This window comes from Rutilus rutilus (genome assembly GCF_951802725.1).
Source record: "Rutilus rutilus genome assembly, chromosome: 19".
NCBI lineage: Eukaryota > Metazoa > Chordata > Actinopteri > Cypriniformes > Leuciscidae > Rutilus > Rutilus rutilus.
This window is the reverse complement of record NC_140232.1, coordinates 22,952,058-22,968,403: the sequence shown is the minus strand read 5'-3', so window position 1 is coordinate 22,968,403 and position 16,346 is coordinate 22,952,058. Positions and strand designations below refer to the sequence as shown.

Sequence of the window (16,346 nt, the reverse complement as noted above, 5' to 3'; positions counted from 1 at the left end):
TTGATCTTAGTGCTGCGTTCGATACTATAGATCACACAATACTCTTAGACCGACTACAAAACTACACTGGTGTTCAGGGACAGGCATTAAACTGGTTTAGATCGTACTTATCAGACCGTTACCATTTTGTCTGCGTAAATGGGGAAAAATCGAAGATAACGTCAGTAAACTACGGTGTACCGCAAGGATCTGTGTTAGGCCCTCTGCTATTCTCAATATATATGCTGCCACTTGGTAATATTATAAGAAAACATGGAATTAATTTCCACTGTTATGCTGATGACACTCAAATATATATTTCATCACGACCAGATGAAAACGCTAAATTATCTAAATTAACAGAGTGTGTTAAAGATATAAAATACTGGATGACATGTAATTTTCTGCTATTAAATTCAGATAAAACGGAGGTATTACTTATTAGTCCAAAAAACTGCCCACAAAACCTCTTACAATACAACTTTAATTTAGAAGGGTGTCCTGTTACTTTATCCTCTACAGTAAAAGACCTGGGTGTTATATTAGACCGCAACTTGTCTTTTGAAAATCATATTTCATATGTTACAAGAACAGCCTTTTTCCACCTTAGAAACATTGCTAAGCTACGTAACATGCTATCTGTTTCTGATGCAGAAAAGTTAGTTCATGCATTCATGACCTCGAGACTAGATTACTGTAATGCTTTATTAGCTGGTTGTCCTGCATCCTCAATAAACAAGCTACAGTTAGTCCAAAATGCCGCCGCTAGAGTTCTTACTAGATCAAGAAAATACGATCATATAACACCAATTCTGTCGTCTCTACATTGGTTACCTATAAAGTTCCGTATCAATTACAAAGTATTGCTACTGACCTATAAAGCCCTAAATGGTTTAGCTCCCGTGTATTTAACGGAACTTCTATCGCCCTACAATCCATCGCGCTCTTTAAGATCACTAAATTCGAGGCTTCTGGTCATTCCTAGGATATCTAAGTCCACTAAAGGAGGGAGAGCTTTTTCACATTTAGCTCCTAAACTGTGGAATGGCCTTCCTGATATTGTTCGAGGCTCAGACTCGCTGTCCCAGTTTAAAACTAGATTAAAGACGCATCTCTTCAGCCAGGCATTCACATAATACTTACATTTTATACTACAGTTGAATCAGATTGAATGCATTAATATTGCGAACAGCAGCTACGCTAATTATTTCCCATATGCTTTTCTGTTGTTATCTCCGGACGCTAGTCCCGAGGTAAATACAGATCGTCAGCTCCAGTTTGTATCCAGCCTCTCATGGAAACTACAGATTCTCCAACACCCGTGCAGAGACGACTCGGCGCCTATGAAGAGACGACTCGACGCGGGCGATGTTTATGCCCTAAATCAATACATGATTAACTAACTGTATTTCTCTACATTTCTGAAATGCACTTTCTGTAAAGCTGCTTTGAAACAATATGTATTGTGAAAAGCGCTATACAAATAAATTTGAATTGAATTGAATTGAATTGAAGAATAATATGCAAAATGACAAAAATGTGTTTATACTGTAACAGACCAAACTTTGTATTCCAACATAATTTTACCAGTGTTCAGCATCTTACAGCAAAAAAAAAAAATCGAATGTTTTTTCTTTAAAAAATATTGTTAGTGCATTGCTGATATCTCTTTTAGCATATTTTTGCCATCAGTGTGTTCTAATTAAAATGTTACATTATCATCAAAGACCAAACGACTTAACATTTATTCAGCCTAAACGTGTTTTTAAATATGATCTGCATTATCTATGCACGCTGACATAGTGTATGTGTGCCAGAATAAGTGGTGGTCCATGTTTAGCAGGCTGAAGGCATAGCGAATCACGTCGTGACCCTTGTCTTCACCTACGCTATGGGCGTGAACGCACCTCTCTACCTCTGTTGTCATGACGATGAAGCTGTGAGAAAGTTCACAGTGACTTACAGCAGGTTCTAGAGCTTCAGAAGTTAGCATCAACGCTTTCTTCATAGCCTCCCCTCAAAACCCCTCCCCAAATGTTCCAGGAAAACCCATAATACACCCTGTGCCACCCATCTGCTCAGAACAAACCTTCACAATGCCATTGCTAATCTTGTAGCCGCTGAGTTAAAGACTAGCAACCACCCCCACACATGTTTGACACTTCCTCATTTTCACAAACAAACCCCTCATTTCACAAGCCAACCATCCCCCATCAGCATTAACATACACCTGAACGCAGAATTTAATTCATCTCACCCTCAAGCCCCTGGCCATCAAAGTACTCCATTCTCAACAGGCCACTCATTCCAATTTTATTCATTAAAACACTTTAACTTGGCCTGAAAATTAAAAGTAAATTCTACTTACTAATAAGCACAATTTATTTAGAATCACATTACCAAGAGTCTTTCTCTTACAACAACACAGACACACACACACACACACACACACACACACACACACACACACACACACACACACACACACACACACACACACACACAATTGATTCTGTGTTTATTGTTACCATGGTACTCTGAAGAGTAGAGCAGGCTGAAAGAATGTAATCATCAGTGGTGCTCAAGAGAAGGTGAGAAATGCAGGTGTGTAGATAAAGATGTGTGTGTGTGTGTGTGTGTGTGTGTGTGTGTGTGTGTGTGTGTGTGTGTGTGTGTGTGTGTGAGAGAGAGAAGAAAAAGTCACTGTGAATTGCCTCTCAATGTGCCTCTCAAACGCACAGGTTCACTTCCCTTTTCAGCACTGCACTGCTAACAGGAAGGAATTCTGGGACAAACATCCTGGGACCCCACAGATCAGCTAATGGTCACAAACTAACTGGTGTAACAACAGATTTATCAAGCATTGGATTAGTTTGAGCTTGAGACCCCTGTTGTTCTAAAACGTACAGTATTGTGACTGAAGCCTGAAAAAATTGGTCACATGGCGTTATGCCGGTCATCATCATGATCCCAACATTTATTATCTAAAGTACAGACTGAAACCATGACAGGTGTTTATTTGTAAAAGTGATTTCACACTGTCCTGTACAGCTGTGAACCAATATGTATGCATGTGGTAACACACACACACACAGAGACACACACACATGTTGTAAACATTTGTCCATGTGATTCATAGAGTTAAGCCTTGTGAAAAATTTGGTTCCCTCTGAGGTTTGTTTAGAGGACTGATGTGTGCGGTGCTGACTCCATTAGGTACCAAGTGGAGCATCAGTAACACAAGCAATGAGAAAGAGAGAAGAAAAAGACAGGAGCAAGAAAAGATCAATGTAGTCACAGGAATTAAAGGGGCATGTAAAACAATAAAGAGGGAGATGAGAGGATGAAGAAGACAGACAGAAATTAATCAAACAGAAATTGTGTACACTTTTAAATCAGAATTTCTGTATGTAAAAAAAAAAAAAAAAGCATTCTATTGATTAAATGTGACAGTAAAGTCTTTTACAAATTATATTTATAATAAATGCTGTTCTTTCAAACTTTTTATTTATCAAGGTTTCAACTGTTTTCAACATTGATAAGAATGACAAATGTTTCTTGAGAACCAAATCAGCACATTAGAATGATTACATGAAACAACATGTGACACTGCAGTAATGATGCTGAAAATTCAGCTTTGCCATCACAGGAGTAACATGTATAAAGAATAAAAACATATTAAAATAAAAATAAAAACAGTTATTTTAAATTGTAATAATATCACACAATATTACTATTTTTTACTGTATACCATAAGAGACTTTTGTATACCAAAAACATCCTATAGACCCCAAACTGTTGAATGGTAATGTCACAAATAATAATAAACGATTATTCTCCTTGGTGATATCTAGTTTACTTGTAAACCTCTGAGTATATTTTAAAGATTTGATGGCACTAACCTTGCAAGCATTGACTAATCCAGTGATTATTTTACCCTCAACAGCGTTCATTGTATCAGCCTGGTACATTTGTTTCCTGGCGGACTAACAAAACAAAATAAAAAAATCCTGTTTGCCCCCACTCCAGAAGTTGCGTAAATCCAGCCAATTAAAATTGAGCGTGCCAGATGGAGAAAGTGCAATATGCATCTGAAATCACTGAACAACAGACGGCCTGTTGGTGTGCTGTCTGAAGGTAAGACCACTCTAAACATAACCTACCCTTACAATCTGAGAAAAATGATTTGTTGATAAGAACGTTGTTTGAACCCCTACCCTAGCCCTAATCCTATATTTAGCCCCAAAATCTGATTGGTTGATAGGAATGTTGATCCCAGAACACATCCTATAGTTAGGTGAATTACATTAAGCAAAAGGGCAATAAAACAGACAACTCCAAACAATATTCAACCTAAGCAATCTGATTGGTTGCCACCTGACATGCAGACGAATAATAGCACTTTAAGTTTTTGTGTCTCATTTTTACGTATACTTATTTTTACATTTTAGATCTTATTGTGTCTTATTTTGAACATGAAGAACACGTAGCTTAAACAAATACAACAATTCTATTCTCATAATAGGTCTAACAATTTTAGTTTTTATAAAAGGGTAGTTTTCTAAAGTCACATAGCCTATTGCCCAGAAACATTTGTGACCAAAAAATCATCCAACTCCATGCAACTTATTTTCACTTTATAAAGAGTGGTACAACAGCGCCCCCTGCCCGCAGGCCTGAAGCATACCTACACTTAAAAATTATTGTTGGTTTAACTTAAAAAAGTAAGTAACCTGGTTGCCTTCAAATTTTAAGTTCATTGAAATTTAAAAAAAAATTGTTACTATAATGAAAGAGATTGGTTTAATCAACAGAAAGTCAAAATATTATGTTATCTGAACCACATTAAATTATTGTTAAGTTGATTTGACACAAAAAAAAATGTTGTGATAACAAATCAAGAAAATTGCACTAAAATATTAACCTAAGAAATAAATAACGATCCAGATCTGCTATAAAGGTTTCCAGTTTCTCCAGCTCGGTGGATGTTTCTAACCTAAGCTGGGGCAAGGGCAATGCAGCATGTCACAGGTACACAACGGCCTTTAGACTTTCCTCTGGATGTTTCACGCTTTGCATGCAATCTTAGAAAACGCCATTAAGTGAGCTGTAAATGCATCTTGAGCTTTCTTTTATGAACATATTCTACAGTTAGAACATTCTCTAAATATGTGCTCTTTAGTTTCAGCTATAAAATTACATTAATGTACTGTTTTACTTCAGTGCTATAAGGAACTGTCTTTCACAAGGATGGGGGTTGTGTGTTTATCATCACCCCATTTATATAGCACAGTGACCCACAGACACATCTAGCTCTTGCTATTCCAGGCATCCACATATACTGTTGCTGAGGCAACCATGTCTATAAGAGTTAACCTTGACAACCACACATTGCACCATAAGGACTTGTCACAGTTCCTTAGAGCTGAGTGACTTTTACATTAAATTCTTTGTCCAGATACTAAGGAATATTTAGCATCATGATACCATATATTGTCTCTAAAACTCAGGAGCAGTCAGCAAACACACAAACCGGTAACGTCAATACTGAAGTATTTAAAACTTAATAAATATATATATATATATATATATATATATATTTATTTATTTTTTAAACTGACAACTTTGATGTATTGTAAAAACAAAGCTTTTTTTCTCTCTTCAGTGCTCTTGTATCTCTCGCTCTCTACCTACCTGCTCATTGGTGTTCATGCACTGTAGTTTCATCTGTTTTAGATAGGTGGCAGTGAGAGGCATGTTGTAGTCGATGAGGTCTGGGACCAGAGAAGTGGGCCGGTCATTCTCTGTGGGTGAAAAACAACAAAAGAAATAACATTTCAATTTTTACTTTCACATTTTAAATTTTTTTTAAATGTCAGAATTTATATACATACTACTGTTCAAAAGTTTGTGGTCAAATTTTTTTATAGATTTTTGCATATTTTTAATAGCAGTCGCTTATGCTCACCAAGGCAACATTTATTAAAAACAGCAATACTGTGAAAAGTACTATAATTAAATGTAATTTATTCCCGTGATTGTAAAGCTGAATTTTCAGCAGCCATTACTCAATCTTGCTCAAGTGCTCAAGAAATATTTCTTATTATTATCAATAGTTGAAAACAGATTTGCTGTTTAATATTTTTGTGGAAACTGTGATACATTTTTTCACGGTTCTTTACCAAATAACAGCATTTATTTGAAGTAGAAATCTATTGTAATATTATGAATCTTTTTAGTGACATTTTTATCTATTTAATGCATCCTAGCTGAATAGAAGTATCAGTATCAGTTTCTTTTTTCTTTCTTTTTTAAAATCTTGCTGACCCCAAACTTGAACGGTAGTGTGTATATATAAGTGTATAAATAATTTTCTTCAAAAAGCTTATTAGTAAAGGTGTAGTTAATTCATAAGACTTTCAAACATGTCCTATTTGTAATTATTAATTTGTAAATCAATATTGTTTCACTCAGTCCCATTCTCAATAGTGTGCATGACTCAGTTCAGTCCCCTAGAAGGCGCTCTTGAGACAGCTCCAACAGAGCCTGCTGAAACCCCCTCGGGTCTTTGTTAAAATCAAACACAATAAACACAGACAGGCTTTTGTTTGGACACAGATCTTCTGACTCTCTACAGAGTTCCCAGTCGCAATATAGTGTGAAAAGTTCAATAGCAATTTTTATTCTAAAACCTGCTTTGGAGAGCAGGGATGACTCTTCCTTTCAGAACCCCTGCAGGCAGAAGCTGGTCAGCTAATTCACTATTCAAAGTTTCTGTAACATTCGTTCTCCACAAATGCACAAATTTGGTTATGCATTTGAAAATCGTTTTTTTGTGAATATGAATTAGGTTATGAGTTTGAGCATTGCACTTTGCAAATATATAAACTTTTTTTTTTTTTTTTGCAAATGTAAATTAGCTTACACGCTGGTGAATCATTTTATTGAAAAATTTGAAACTATTTTAGCTCTATAGAAATCAAGCTTATCTGTGGCAGCGTGAATTAGTCACATCAGCCTGTGACTAATGGCAGACCAACATCACGTCTATGCAGAGAGATACAGCACATAGAGTACAACATCTCAGAGCTGTGGGAAAATGACACTTTCTGATTCGTGTGCTGGGAAAGGTATATATTGCTGTCACTTTATGACAATAATGAAGTTGTGATTGAAGCAGCTCTACTGTCTCTGAATTAAATAATGATGCAAATATCCAGAGAGAAAGCATATTTGAAGGTCATCACATGAGTGTCTGCTATGTCATGTCTTGAAGGATTGCGTGCATATTTCCTTTAGCGTTATTTTTCATTCTTTTTTGTTAATCAGTAATCTAATTTGTTTACTGTGGGAAGCGCGTGGGTCGGATTATCCATGCATTAATTACAAGGGGCCCGTAAAAGCGCAGAATTTTAGTCTTGCCTCTGTGGCTCATCAAAAACAGTGTGACTTTAATGAACATTTTGGAATCCTAATCTTTCCTAATTACCGCTAAAGGGTGATGCACTCCCAAAACTTTAATTAATGATAAAATGAACAAAAATTTCCAATTTACTCAGCGGCACATCTTCATGTGTACGGTGCAAAATCGTTAAACATGGCAAATCTAGACGTGAAAGTGCAAGAATGGTGCCTGACCTTTGAACTCTGCCGTGCTGGGGTTGATGTGCATCCTTTTCTGGCATTCTCCACAACTCATCAAGAAACGAGTCACCGCCTCACGTGGAAGAAATGCGTAGGTCTCTGCAATCTGACAACCAAAGGAGAGAATGGAAAGGAGTCAGCAAATATTTTAGAGATTAAACAGAGAAGCAGAAACAAGGGAGCGTATCAACAAAAATTGTTTACTGTATACAAAAACCCACTGAGGATAAAGGGTCTGCATGCAACATGAAGGCTGTTCACTTAGTTGGGTTCAGAAGTAGGGTGTAGGGAGCAAGGAACCACAGTAGGTTCTGGAACAGAGCTATTCATTTTCATCCTAATGACAACATAACTGCAACACAAAAGGTATTTGCTAAATAAACTCATTTTTAACAATGTCTAGGAATGCCTCCCTTTTCTTCTTTCCCCTTCTCAAAATGTTGTCTAAATTCTAAAAATCTTTTCTGGTCTCTCTCATCCCTGCGCCCTCTCCCTCCTCTCTCTTTTGCTCTTGCTTTCGTCTCCTGGAGGCTTTCTGTGTGCGACCTTCACACAGAGAGGGTGATCGAGCAGTAGCAATGGCAGGCCCTCCACCCTCCCCCCTTAGGTGGCACAGAGGGAAAAGGCCAACCAGGGAAAACCGCACCTCCCAGAATGCCATGCTCCCAGACTGCCCCCTCCTCCCAGACTGGCAGGGCTGGTCTCTGTGGGCTGCTTGTGCTATGAGACCTGACAGCAGGGCTCTCCAGGGCACTGGCTGAGAAGAGGAGGTGAACGTTGCCCCAAGGACATTGTGCAGCCCCTGCCACCCCCGCACACACACATGCAAACAGCTTTTTGCATCTTTAGTATTGGGGGTGCTCCCTTAGCCTTTGTGTTTGAAATAATGAACCAGTCATCTTCAAAGGAATAAGCTGAGGTCCATTGTGACAGAGAACATTGTTAATGCACAAAAAACATTCATTTCATTTTATAATAAAAGACAAAAAATATCAGGGAGTGGTGTGGGTGCCCCTTCAGTGGCCTCAATCTCAAAACATCATGATTGCAGTCCCGACAGGCCACCACTAGAGGGCAGTATGCAGATAGCAGCAGTATTTGAAAGGGTAGTGGGACAGGATGAGAAGGGTGATATGGAATAATAGTACGTCCCAAAGCTTGCCCACTCTACTGCTACACACTCAAAAGTATGTACTTTAAGGGCATAGTATATGTACGCGAATTGGGACGCAGCATAATAATCATTTTTTTGTCACAGACTCAGTAGTTAAGGCTGAAGTTGATTTATATACATATGTACAAATGAATAAGAGGTGAAAAAGTGAGCACACATACCTACATAGTATTAAATAATACTATAAATAGTAATGAGAAAAATGTGTATTACGATTATATATGCAGTTATTATTATTATTCACCCCTCCCAAATTGTTATAATAAATATAATAAATTTGAATTATAATTTAGATTAGGTTGTAAAATACAATCAAAATAATTATTAATTACCATAGCATATTATTTTCCAATAATAATAATAATAATAATAATAATAATAATAATAATTATTATTATTATTATTATTATTATTATTAATACTACTACTTACCACTACTACCTCTATTACAATTGGAAAATATTATTATTATTTTTATTACTGGAAAAACATTATTACCATTAGTCACCACTCCAATAATAATAATTATAATAAAAATAAATAATAATTATTATTATTATTGTTGTATTTTAGATTATTTTATTATGACATACAATCTAAATAATTGATAATTAATATAATATATTATTTTTCAATAATAAATTGATTATTATATGAATCACCCCAAAACGATTGTATTAGATTAGATTATCATTGTAATATTGATATACAATACAAATAAATAAATAATATAATATATTCATCTGCAATAACTATTTCTGTCACTCTGTTACTGGTATGGACTTCATAGCAGACCTGGCACATATCACTGTCTGTGTCATTATGCCAAAAATATGGACTCTGATCAGGACCTGAAAGGCTCAGGCGGCATTTGGGACAGGGCCACGGATGTAAAAATGTAGGCTTCTGGACACCACCAATCAGAGTCAGCAGCAGCTAATTATACAGCCAATGAAAGTCAGTTCAACCAGAGAAAATCAAGCCAATCACAGCTGATTTCTGTAGGTAATAGCCAATCGGTGAGACCTTAGAGTGTTCTGATCTTTGCTTGTCTGGTAGTCCAGCAGTTTAAGAGTGGTTCAATGTGTGCCAAATGTCAAAAACATGGCTATCAGGCAGTTAATTACTTTAATTAGGTGATTAGCACAAAGCTCAGTGGGGGCTGGAACCCAACACCTGCTTTCACACACCAAGGAATCACAGCACAAGAGAGCATAATCAAGCATACTAGATCATACACTTACACATCCCCTATCTACCTCTATAAGAATATATGTTAAAGGGCCGTTCACACCAAGAACGATAACTATAAAGATAACTATTAGTGTCCACACTAGCGGATGATATCGCAATGTTTATTCTAAGTGCGTGCTTGTCTGCCGTTTTAAATGCTCGAGCTCTTTACAGCAGGATGGATTCTGATTGGCTGTCAATGTTTTTTATCATTCATCAGCTGAACAAAATCATTAAAAAAAATGTGTCCAACGATATTCTTTGTTCCTAATCATTTTAGCTGTGGTGTGGACTACTTTAATATTTTTGGAACTATATTTTTATCGTTATCTTTATAGTTATCGTCCTTTGTGTGAACGGGCCTTAAGTCTAGTTCCTGTGTTCTGCTTTAATTGGATCAGATGCTGCATTATGTTGTACTTCGTGTCATTCTCCCTCCCATATTATCAAATAATAAGCAACATAATAACTCAATAGCATGCTGAGTGTTTGTGATAAGAAACATAATAGTCTGCTTATAATTACACACTACATAATAATAATAATAATAATAATTAATTACATTTATATAGCGCTTTTCTAGGTAGGCATACTCAAAGCGCTTTTACATGAAAGGGGGGAATCTCCTCAACCACCACCAATGTGCAGCATCCACTTGGATGATGCGACGGCAGCCATATTGCGCCAGAACGCCCACCACACACCAGCTTACTGGTGGAGAGGAGACAGTGATGAAGCCAATCAGTGTATGGGGATGATTAGGAGGCCATGATGGACAGAGGCCAAGGGGCAAATTTGGCCAGGATGCCGGGGTTACACCCCTACTCTTTTTCGAAGGACATCCTGGGATTTTTAATGACCACAGAGAGTCAGGACCTCGGTTTAACGTCTCATCCGAAGGACGGTGCTCATTGACAGTATAGTGTCCCCGTCACTACACTGGGGCATTAGGACCCACACAGACCACAGGGTGAGCACCCCCTGCTGGCCTCACTAACACCTCTTCCAGCAGCAACCTGGTTTTCTCAGAAGGTCTCCCATCCAGGTACTAACCAGGCTCAACCCTGCTTAGCTTTAGTGGGCAACCAGTCTTGGGCTACAGGGTGATATGGCTGCTGACCCAAAGAGAAATAGAGAAATTATGCTGCGTAAGAGTAAAGGTATATATTAAATCCCTATCACAGACAGTATTTGGCTCATATTCAGTCACTAACTCATTCATGTGTATTCCTCCTACTTCATTCACCAGACCAGTGTTTCAGATAAAGTAGAGGTGAATCACAAGCCCATACACAGACACACACTCACACATACTCACACACTCACACCTTTTTTTCTCCACTAAATATCATACAGAAACTCTGTCTGACACTCTTAAAGTCGACAAGAAATCAAAATTGATCCTATTTACTTTGTTAGCGCATATTACTAATCTTGTGGTGAACAAGTAATCTGTGCAAGTTAATAAACAGAAAAAAATTGTTTGCCATGGTAATCTTTAATCAAAATCTGAAAAGTTACTTCCGTTCTGGAATGGCGTTCCTTTTCTGATGATGTCAGTTTGACGGCTTGGGTTGAAAACGCTTAACCACACCCCTCAAACCGCTAGTCTGCTATGACCAGAGATGGAGAGGAGGAGCGCTAAAGTAAAACCCTGCCCTCTGTTCAATATTCCGTTTCACTTGGAAATACGTCACAACACTGGAGAAAAGTCGTTTGCAACTTCCGGTTCACGGGGACTTTAAAGTCCCTATGATATCAAAAATGAAGTTTTTTGTCTTTTAGTATGAATGTTTGTCTTCCTGTTTTCTATAAGCTAGTGTGCTACAAAACAAAGGCAAACTTACAGTCTCTCACTTCCGCCAATATGGATCAATGATTTTGATGACATCACTCTGCACTTCAGCTTCTCATCAGATTTTCTGTCCAATCAAATATTCTCAAGAATCTAAAGCGTCCCGCCCCCTACATTATAAATAGACACTGAAGCTACATCTAAAATTGGTCACTTTTCAAACATTTACTATTTTCTACATGGTGAATGGCAGATATATAGGGGATATGGAACGATTCAGACAAATTTAGACGGGTGAATGAAGTCTGGATTCATGTTAGTGTCAAGTGAACGCCGCAGCGCACACACAGTCTGCTCCGGTCCAGAGACACGATAGCACAGAGCGGATCATATGCGAAAAATATCGGACCAATTTGAATTCTGCACAGAATGCTACATTTTAAAGCGATATGGAGGAGATTAGAAGGAGAAACGGTTAGAGATTAGGAGGAAACTGCGGCCTTACCGAGGAGCTGATCCCAGTGAGCCTTTAAGTTTTCGAGACCTCTCCGACAGTTAGAGAAAGAGTAAATGGCAGAAAATAGAGAGATACACTGGAGACAATTGCAGTGCTGCTGATAAGCAGGTTGACTCATACCTGCACTTTGGGCAACTTAAAATATAGCTGGATATCAGTCCAAAATTATATCGTCTGTCTGTAGCTATAACAAAGCTCTAGTAAATCAATCAATCAAATTTATTTCAGGAATACATGGCCTCTCGGCCCATAGTTCCACAAAGTCACAATAGCATGACAGATGCTTTAGCTCTAGTCCTATTATAGGGAAGAAAATGAGATCTCTTTAATATAAAATAAAAATTTCGTGCTAGACAATTTGTTGTATGTTTAAAAAGAGACCAAATTAAGAAGTATCATGCTTCTCAGATTATTCTCCTGAAAAAGGAGAATCTCACATGTATCTCAGAGTTTCAGAAAAGATCTCAAGAAAATGACACAAACTGTGCACTGATTTCCCAGATATTTCAAAATGAACAAGATTTTAATATTTCCCATATTAAATAAATATAAAATAAATTATATGAGCTATCCTGTCGATTCATTTTACAGCTCTACACTGTGTCAGTTGTCTCATTTTGTGTTTATTTATCCTAAGCAGTTTTTAGGAGAAACATTGTCTTACTTGGTTAAATTCACTAGGGCTGCACAATTTGGGGAAATAATCTAATTGCAATTTTTCTGATAATTTTTTATTTATTTATTGGGATTTAAATAAAGTTTCCTATGCTTGTTTTTAGGGCTGCATAATTTGGCCAAAATGTTATTACTGTATAAATCAATATGACTGGAATAATAACAAAAAATCCCTTTTCTAAATAAAAAAAAATTTAACAAAATATTTATTTCAATATTTGTCAAAAATTTAAAATATAAGAAAAATAAGATAGTTTAAACAAATATTTATTAATTATTATTAATATAGGACAGAGACTGTCCTAATTTCTTAATTTTCAAATGTTAAATAATCAAGGATTTAGTTAGGTGGAAAAACTCAGGGAGCCCTTAAAGCTTTTCTTTTGTTAACAATAGCAGGTTTATGTGCTCTGCTCATAACAAATTTTGGGAAGTTGGTTGATTCATGTTCAAGACATGCAGAGATGAGTTTGTGTGAAGCAGCATTCCACTCTGAGACATTGAAAACACTGTATGATGAGCTGCTCGTATGTAAAAGAAGCACCTCGTTTCACTCTGAAACATGCAGCGCATATATTTACTTAAATCTCAGCCATTGCGGTTTTAATCAGATTAATCGTGCAGCCCTACTGAGAACTACAGAAGTCCTGAGTCACGAAAGGGCAAACTCTGAGCAATACAGTTTTCCTCTGGGCTTGGCGAGCCAGGCAGCTTTATGTAAGTCCCATGATGCAATACTTGTCACTTGGGTCTTGTCATGTTTGACAGCTTGAGAGGTAGTGATGTTGACTTATATCGGTGGGTCAGACGGGTTCAGGTTTGAAAAGATTTTAGATTGGTTTGGATTGTTTTTCACAAACGTGGGTGGGTGCGAGTCAGAGAAATCTGGCCAGTACATCACTAGTATGCATTTGCTGTTATGGCATTAAAAAAAACCCATAAAAGTAGTGTTCCATTTGAAGTTTAGACTCCTTGCTGATTTATAGTCTATAATAGCTCAACAGTGCGACAGGTGTTTCAAAATGGCTGCTGTTGCCCCAGCAACAGCCTCTACTCATTATAGTCATTCAGATGTTCTATTTTAGAGTTGCTTCTATGATCGTTTCAATAAATAGAGTGAGGACAGTTTAGCACATTGCTGCACATGAAGCCTATGTTGCATGTACTTTTTTATGGCAAGAGAAAGGGTTTCGCTTATGTGTTTCTTGACTATATTTTATGCACTGAATGATTGTGTCTCACCGCCTTATAGGTCTTTTTCTGGCCGGCGTGTTTGGGTGCTCTACCAGGATCCGCCCCCATCTCAACGTGCATGGCATAGATGATATCAAAAAAATCCTCCACTACAGCAACCCGCTTCAAGGAACTGTCCTGGGTCGCCCCTCCATCTGAACACTGCTGAAAGACAGAGAGAAAAGGTGATTATAAAAAAACAGAAGAAAGGTCAACATTCAAAAACTATAGCTATGTTCAGACTGCAGGCAAATGTGGCCCAAATCAGATTTTTTTGCTCATATGTGACTCAGATCTGTTTTTTTCTTTAAATAAAAGTGTGAACAGCACAAACTGGAATTGGATCTGTTCGATTCTGATTTGGGCCACTTCCACATGTGGTCCAAAATCATATACAGGTCAGATGTTTTGCAATGCAACCTTACTCTGAACAGTCATATTAGATCGACATTTGTCGTAAGATTGGCTGCACATGAATTTGCTGGTTTCCGTGGCACATCACCTTATAAATGAACGTGTAAAGGCAGACTTCAATTGCTGCATGGCGTCTTTGTTATCAATCCTCTCTGCATGTGGGTCAGTTCAATTAGATTCTCATTCGAATCTGATATTGACCACATTTAAAAAATAATGTGAAGAGCACACAAAAAAAAATGGATCTGAGCAATAAATCAGAATTTAGGAGTATGAATCTAGCCTATATGGTACCTCATATTTCACTGGGCTTTTCACAATTACTATGGTATTACTGGGTATTATTCAGGTTTCAAAATTTCCCACTGTACATCTGAAAATCCTGGGTTAATGTTCTTATTTGCATTTTCATGAATCATTAAGACTGATTGGACAAATAACAGCTCTGTATAAAAACATATTAAACATTCTCTTCTTCACTCCAGTTGCATTTGCTCAACATTTTCATGTTTCTCTCAAACACCGCCACTATACACAGCATGTGAAGGCCTCTGACGGCAGCAATGACACAGCAACCAGATGAACTTTGCATGCACCAGTCCACAGACTGGCATCTTTATGGGCACAAATCTTTACTGCTCAAACATTATTTGAGTTTCTGAGTTGCATTCCAAACATTTATGCTGACTTCAGTCAACTAAACAGCTCCTGGATGAGTGCTGTGCTATGGGGCTTTATGAGTATTGCCCTGGGCCCTGGCGACTGTAGGGCTAAGACAGTCTCTTTTGTGTAGTGTATTATTCAGACGTTCATTGATCTGAATCTAATATTAAGTCCTTCACAGCTCAATAGGTTTCTTACTGAATATCTCCACTGTTAGATTTATGTGTGAGAGAAATACAGTGTGGTTTTTGAACACTTTTCTGCAGCATTTTGAAAATAACTGCTTTCTTGACCACAGACACACACACACAACCAGCCCCACCTCAAACCATCGCCACCTTCAACCCTGCTTTCCATAAAGCTGACCCTGTCGCTATGGCAACTGGCAGCGCTCTCGGGCAGGTGTGCAGGGCAGTGGGTCATGTGACACCTGCAGGAATTCTGATCACTAAGACAACCTTGTTATTCTCCCAGTCCCACTCGGGCCCAACCGTCACCTGTTCATTATTGCTTTCACACCTTTTTCTCTCATTACTTCTTTCTCAGCTTTACTTCAGAATGGCATGTCTTTTTTTCAAAGTAACTGTGACTTATTTACTATAACTTTTTTTATAGGTGAAATGTATAATTGTTGTGCCAGTAGTATTAAACTGGATTTGATATTGTTTATTTATTTTAACAGAGAAAATTACGTTCTCAAAGCATAACTCCTTTGTCACTAATATCACAAACATCTCTTCTAGACTTCAATATTGCTTTCATTTTTATGTTTCCAGATTCTATACCTGGCATAAACAAAGCTTGTATTGCCTGTTTCAATCAGCAGGTGTTGTGTAAAAAAGGAAGTAGCAGTCATTATCCTTCCTCTTCACATAATTTTTTTCTCTCTCTCCCTCGTTTTTTAACTGCACATTTCTACTTTTATTCCCAGAGGGGCTAACGTTTTTCTTTCCTCTTTTCTCCACTTGTTTTCCTTTCTCCATCACATTTTCCCCAAGACATCTGTCTTTTTCTCCCTC

At 37.5% G+C, this 16,346-nt stretch overlaps 1 protein-coding gene across 2 annotated transcripts in view; it reads right to left on the bottom strand.

Annotated features, from left to right (window-relative positions):
- Positions 1-16,346, bottom strand: part of nol4la (nucleolar protein 4-like a) — a 45,654-nt gene that overhangs the window by 11,191 nt on the left and 18,117 nt on the right. The window contains exons 2-4 of one of the 2 annotated variants that reach the window (XM_084389025.1): positions 14,260-14,415; positions 7,618-7,729; positions 5,674-5,783 (exon numbers count right to left, since the gene is read on the bottom strand). In XM_084389025.1, the coding sequence (XP_084245151.1) occupies positions 5,674-5,783; positions 7,618-7,729; positions 14,260-14,415 (378 nt within the window). The remainder of the gene's footprint in view (positions 1-5,673; positions 5,784-7,617; positions 7,730-14,259; positions 14,416-16,346) is intronic. The other variant, XM_084389026.1, reaches the window with a different exon arrangement.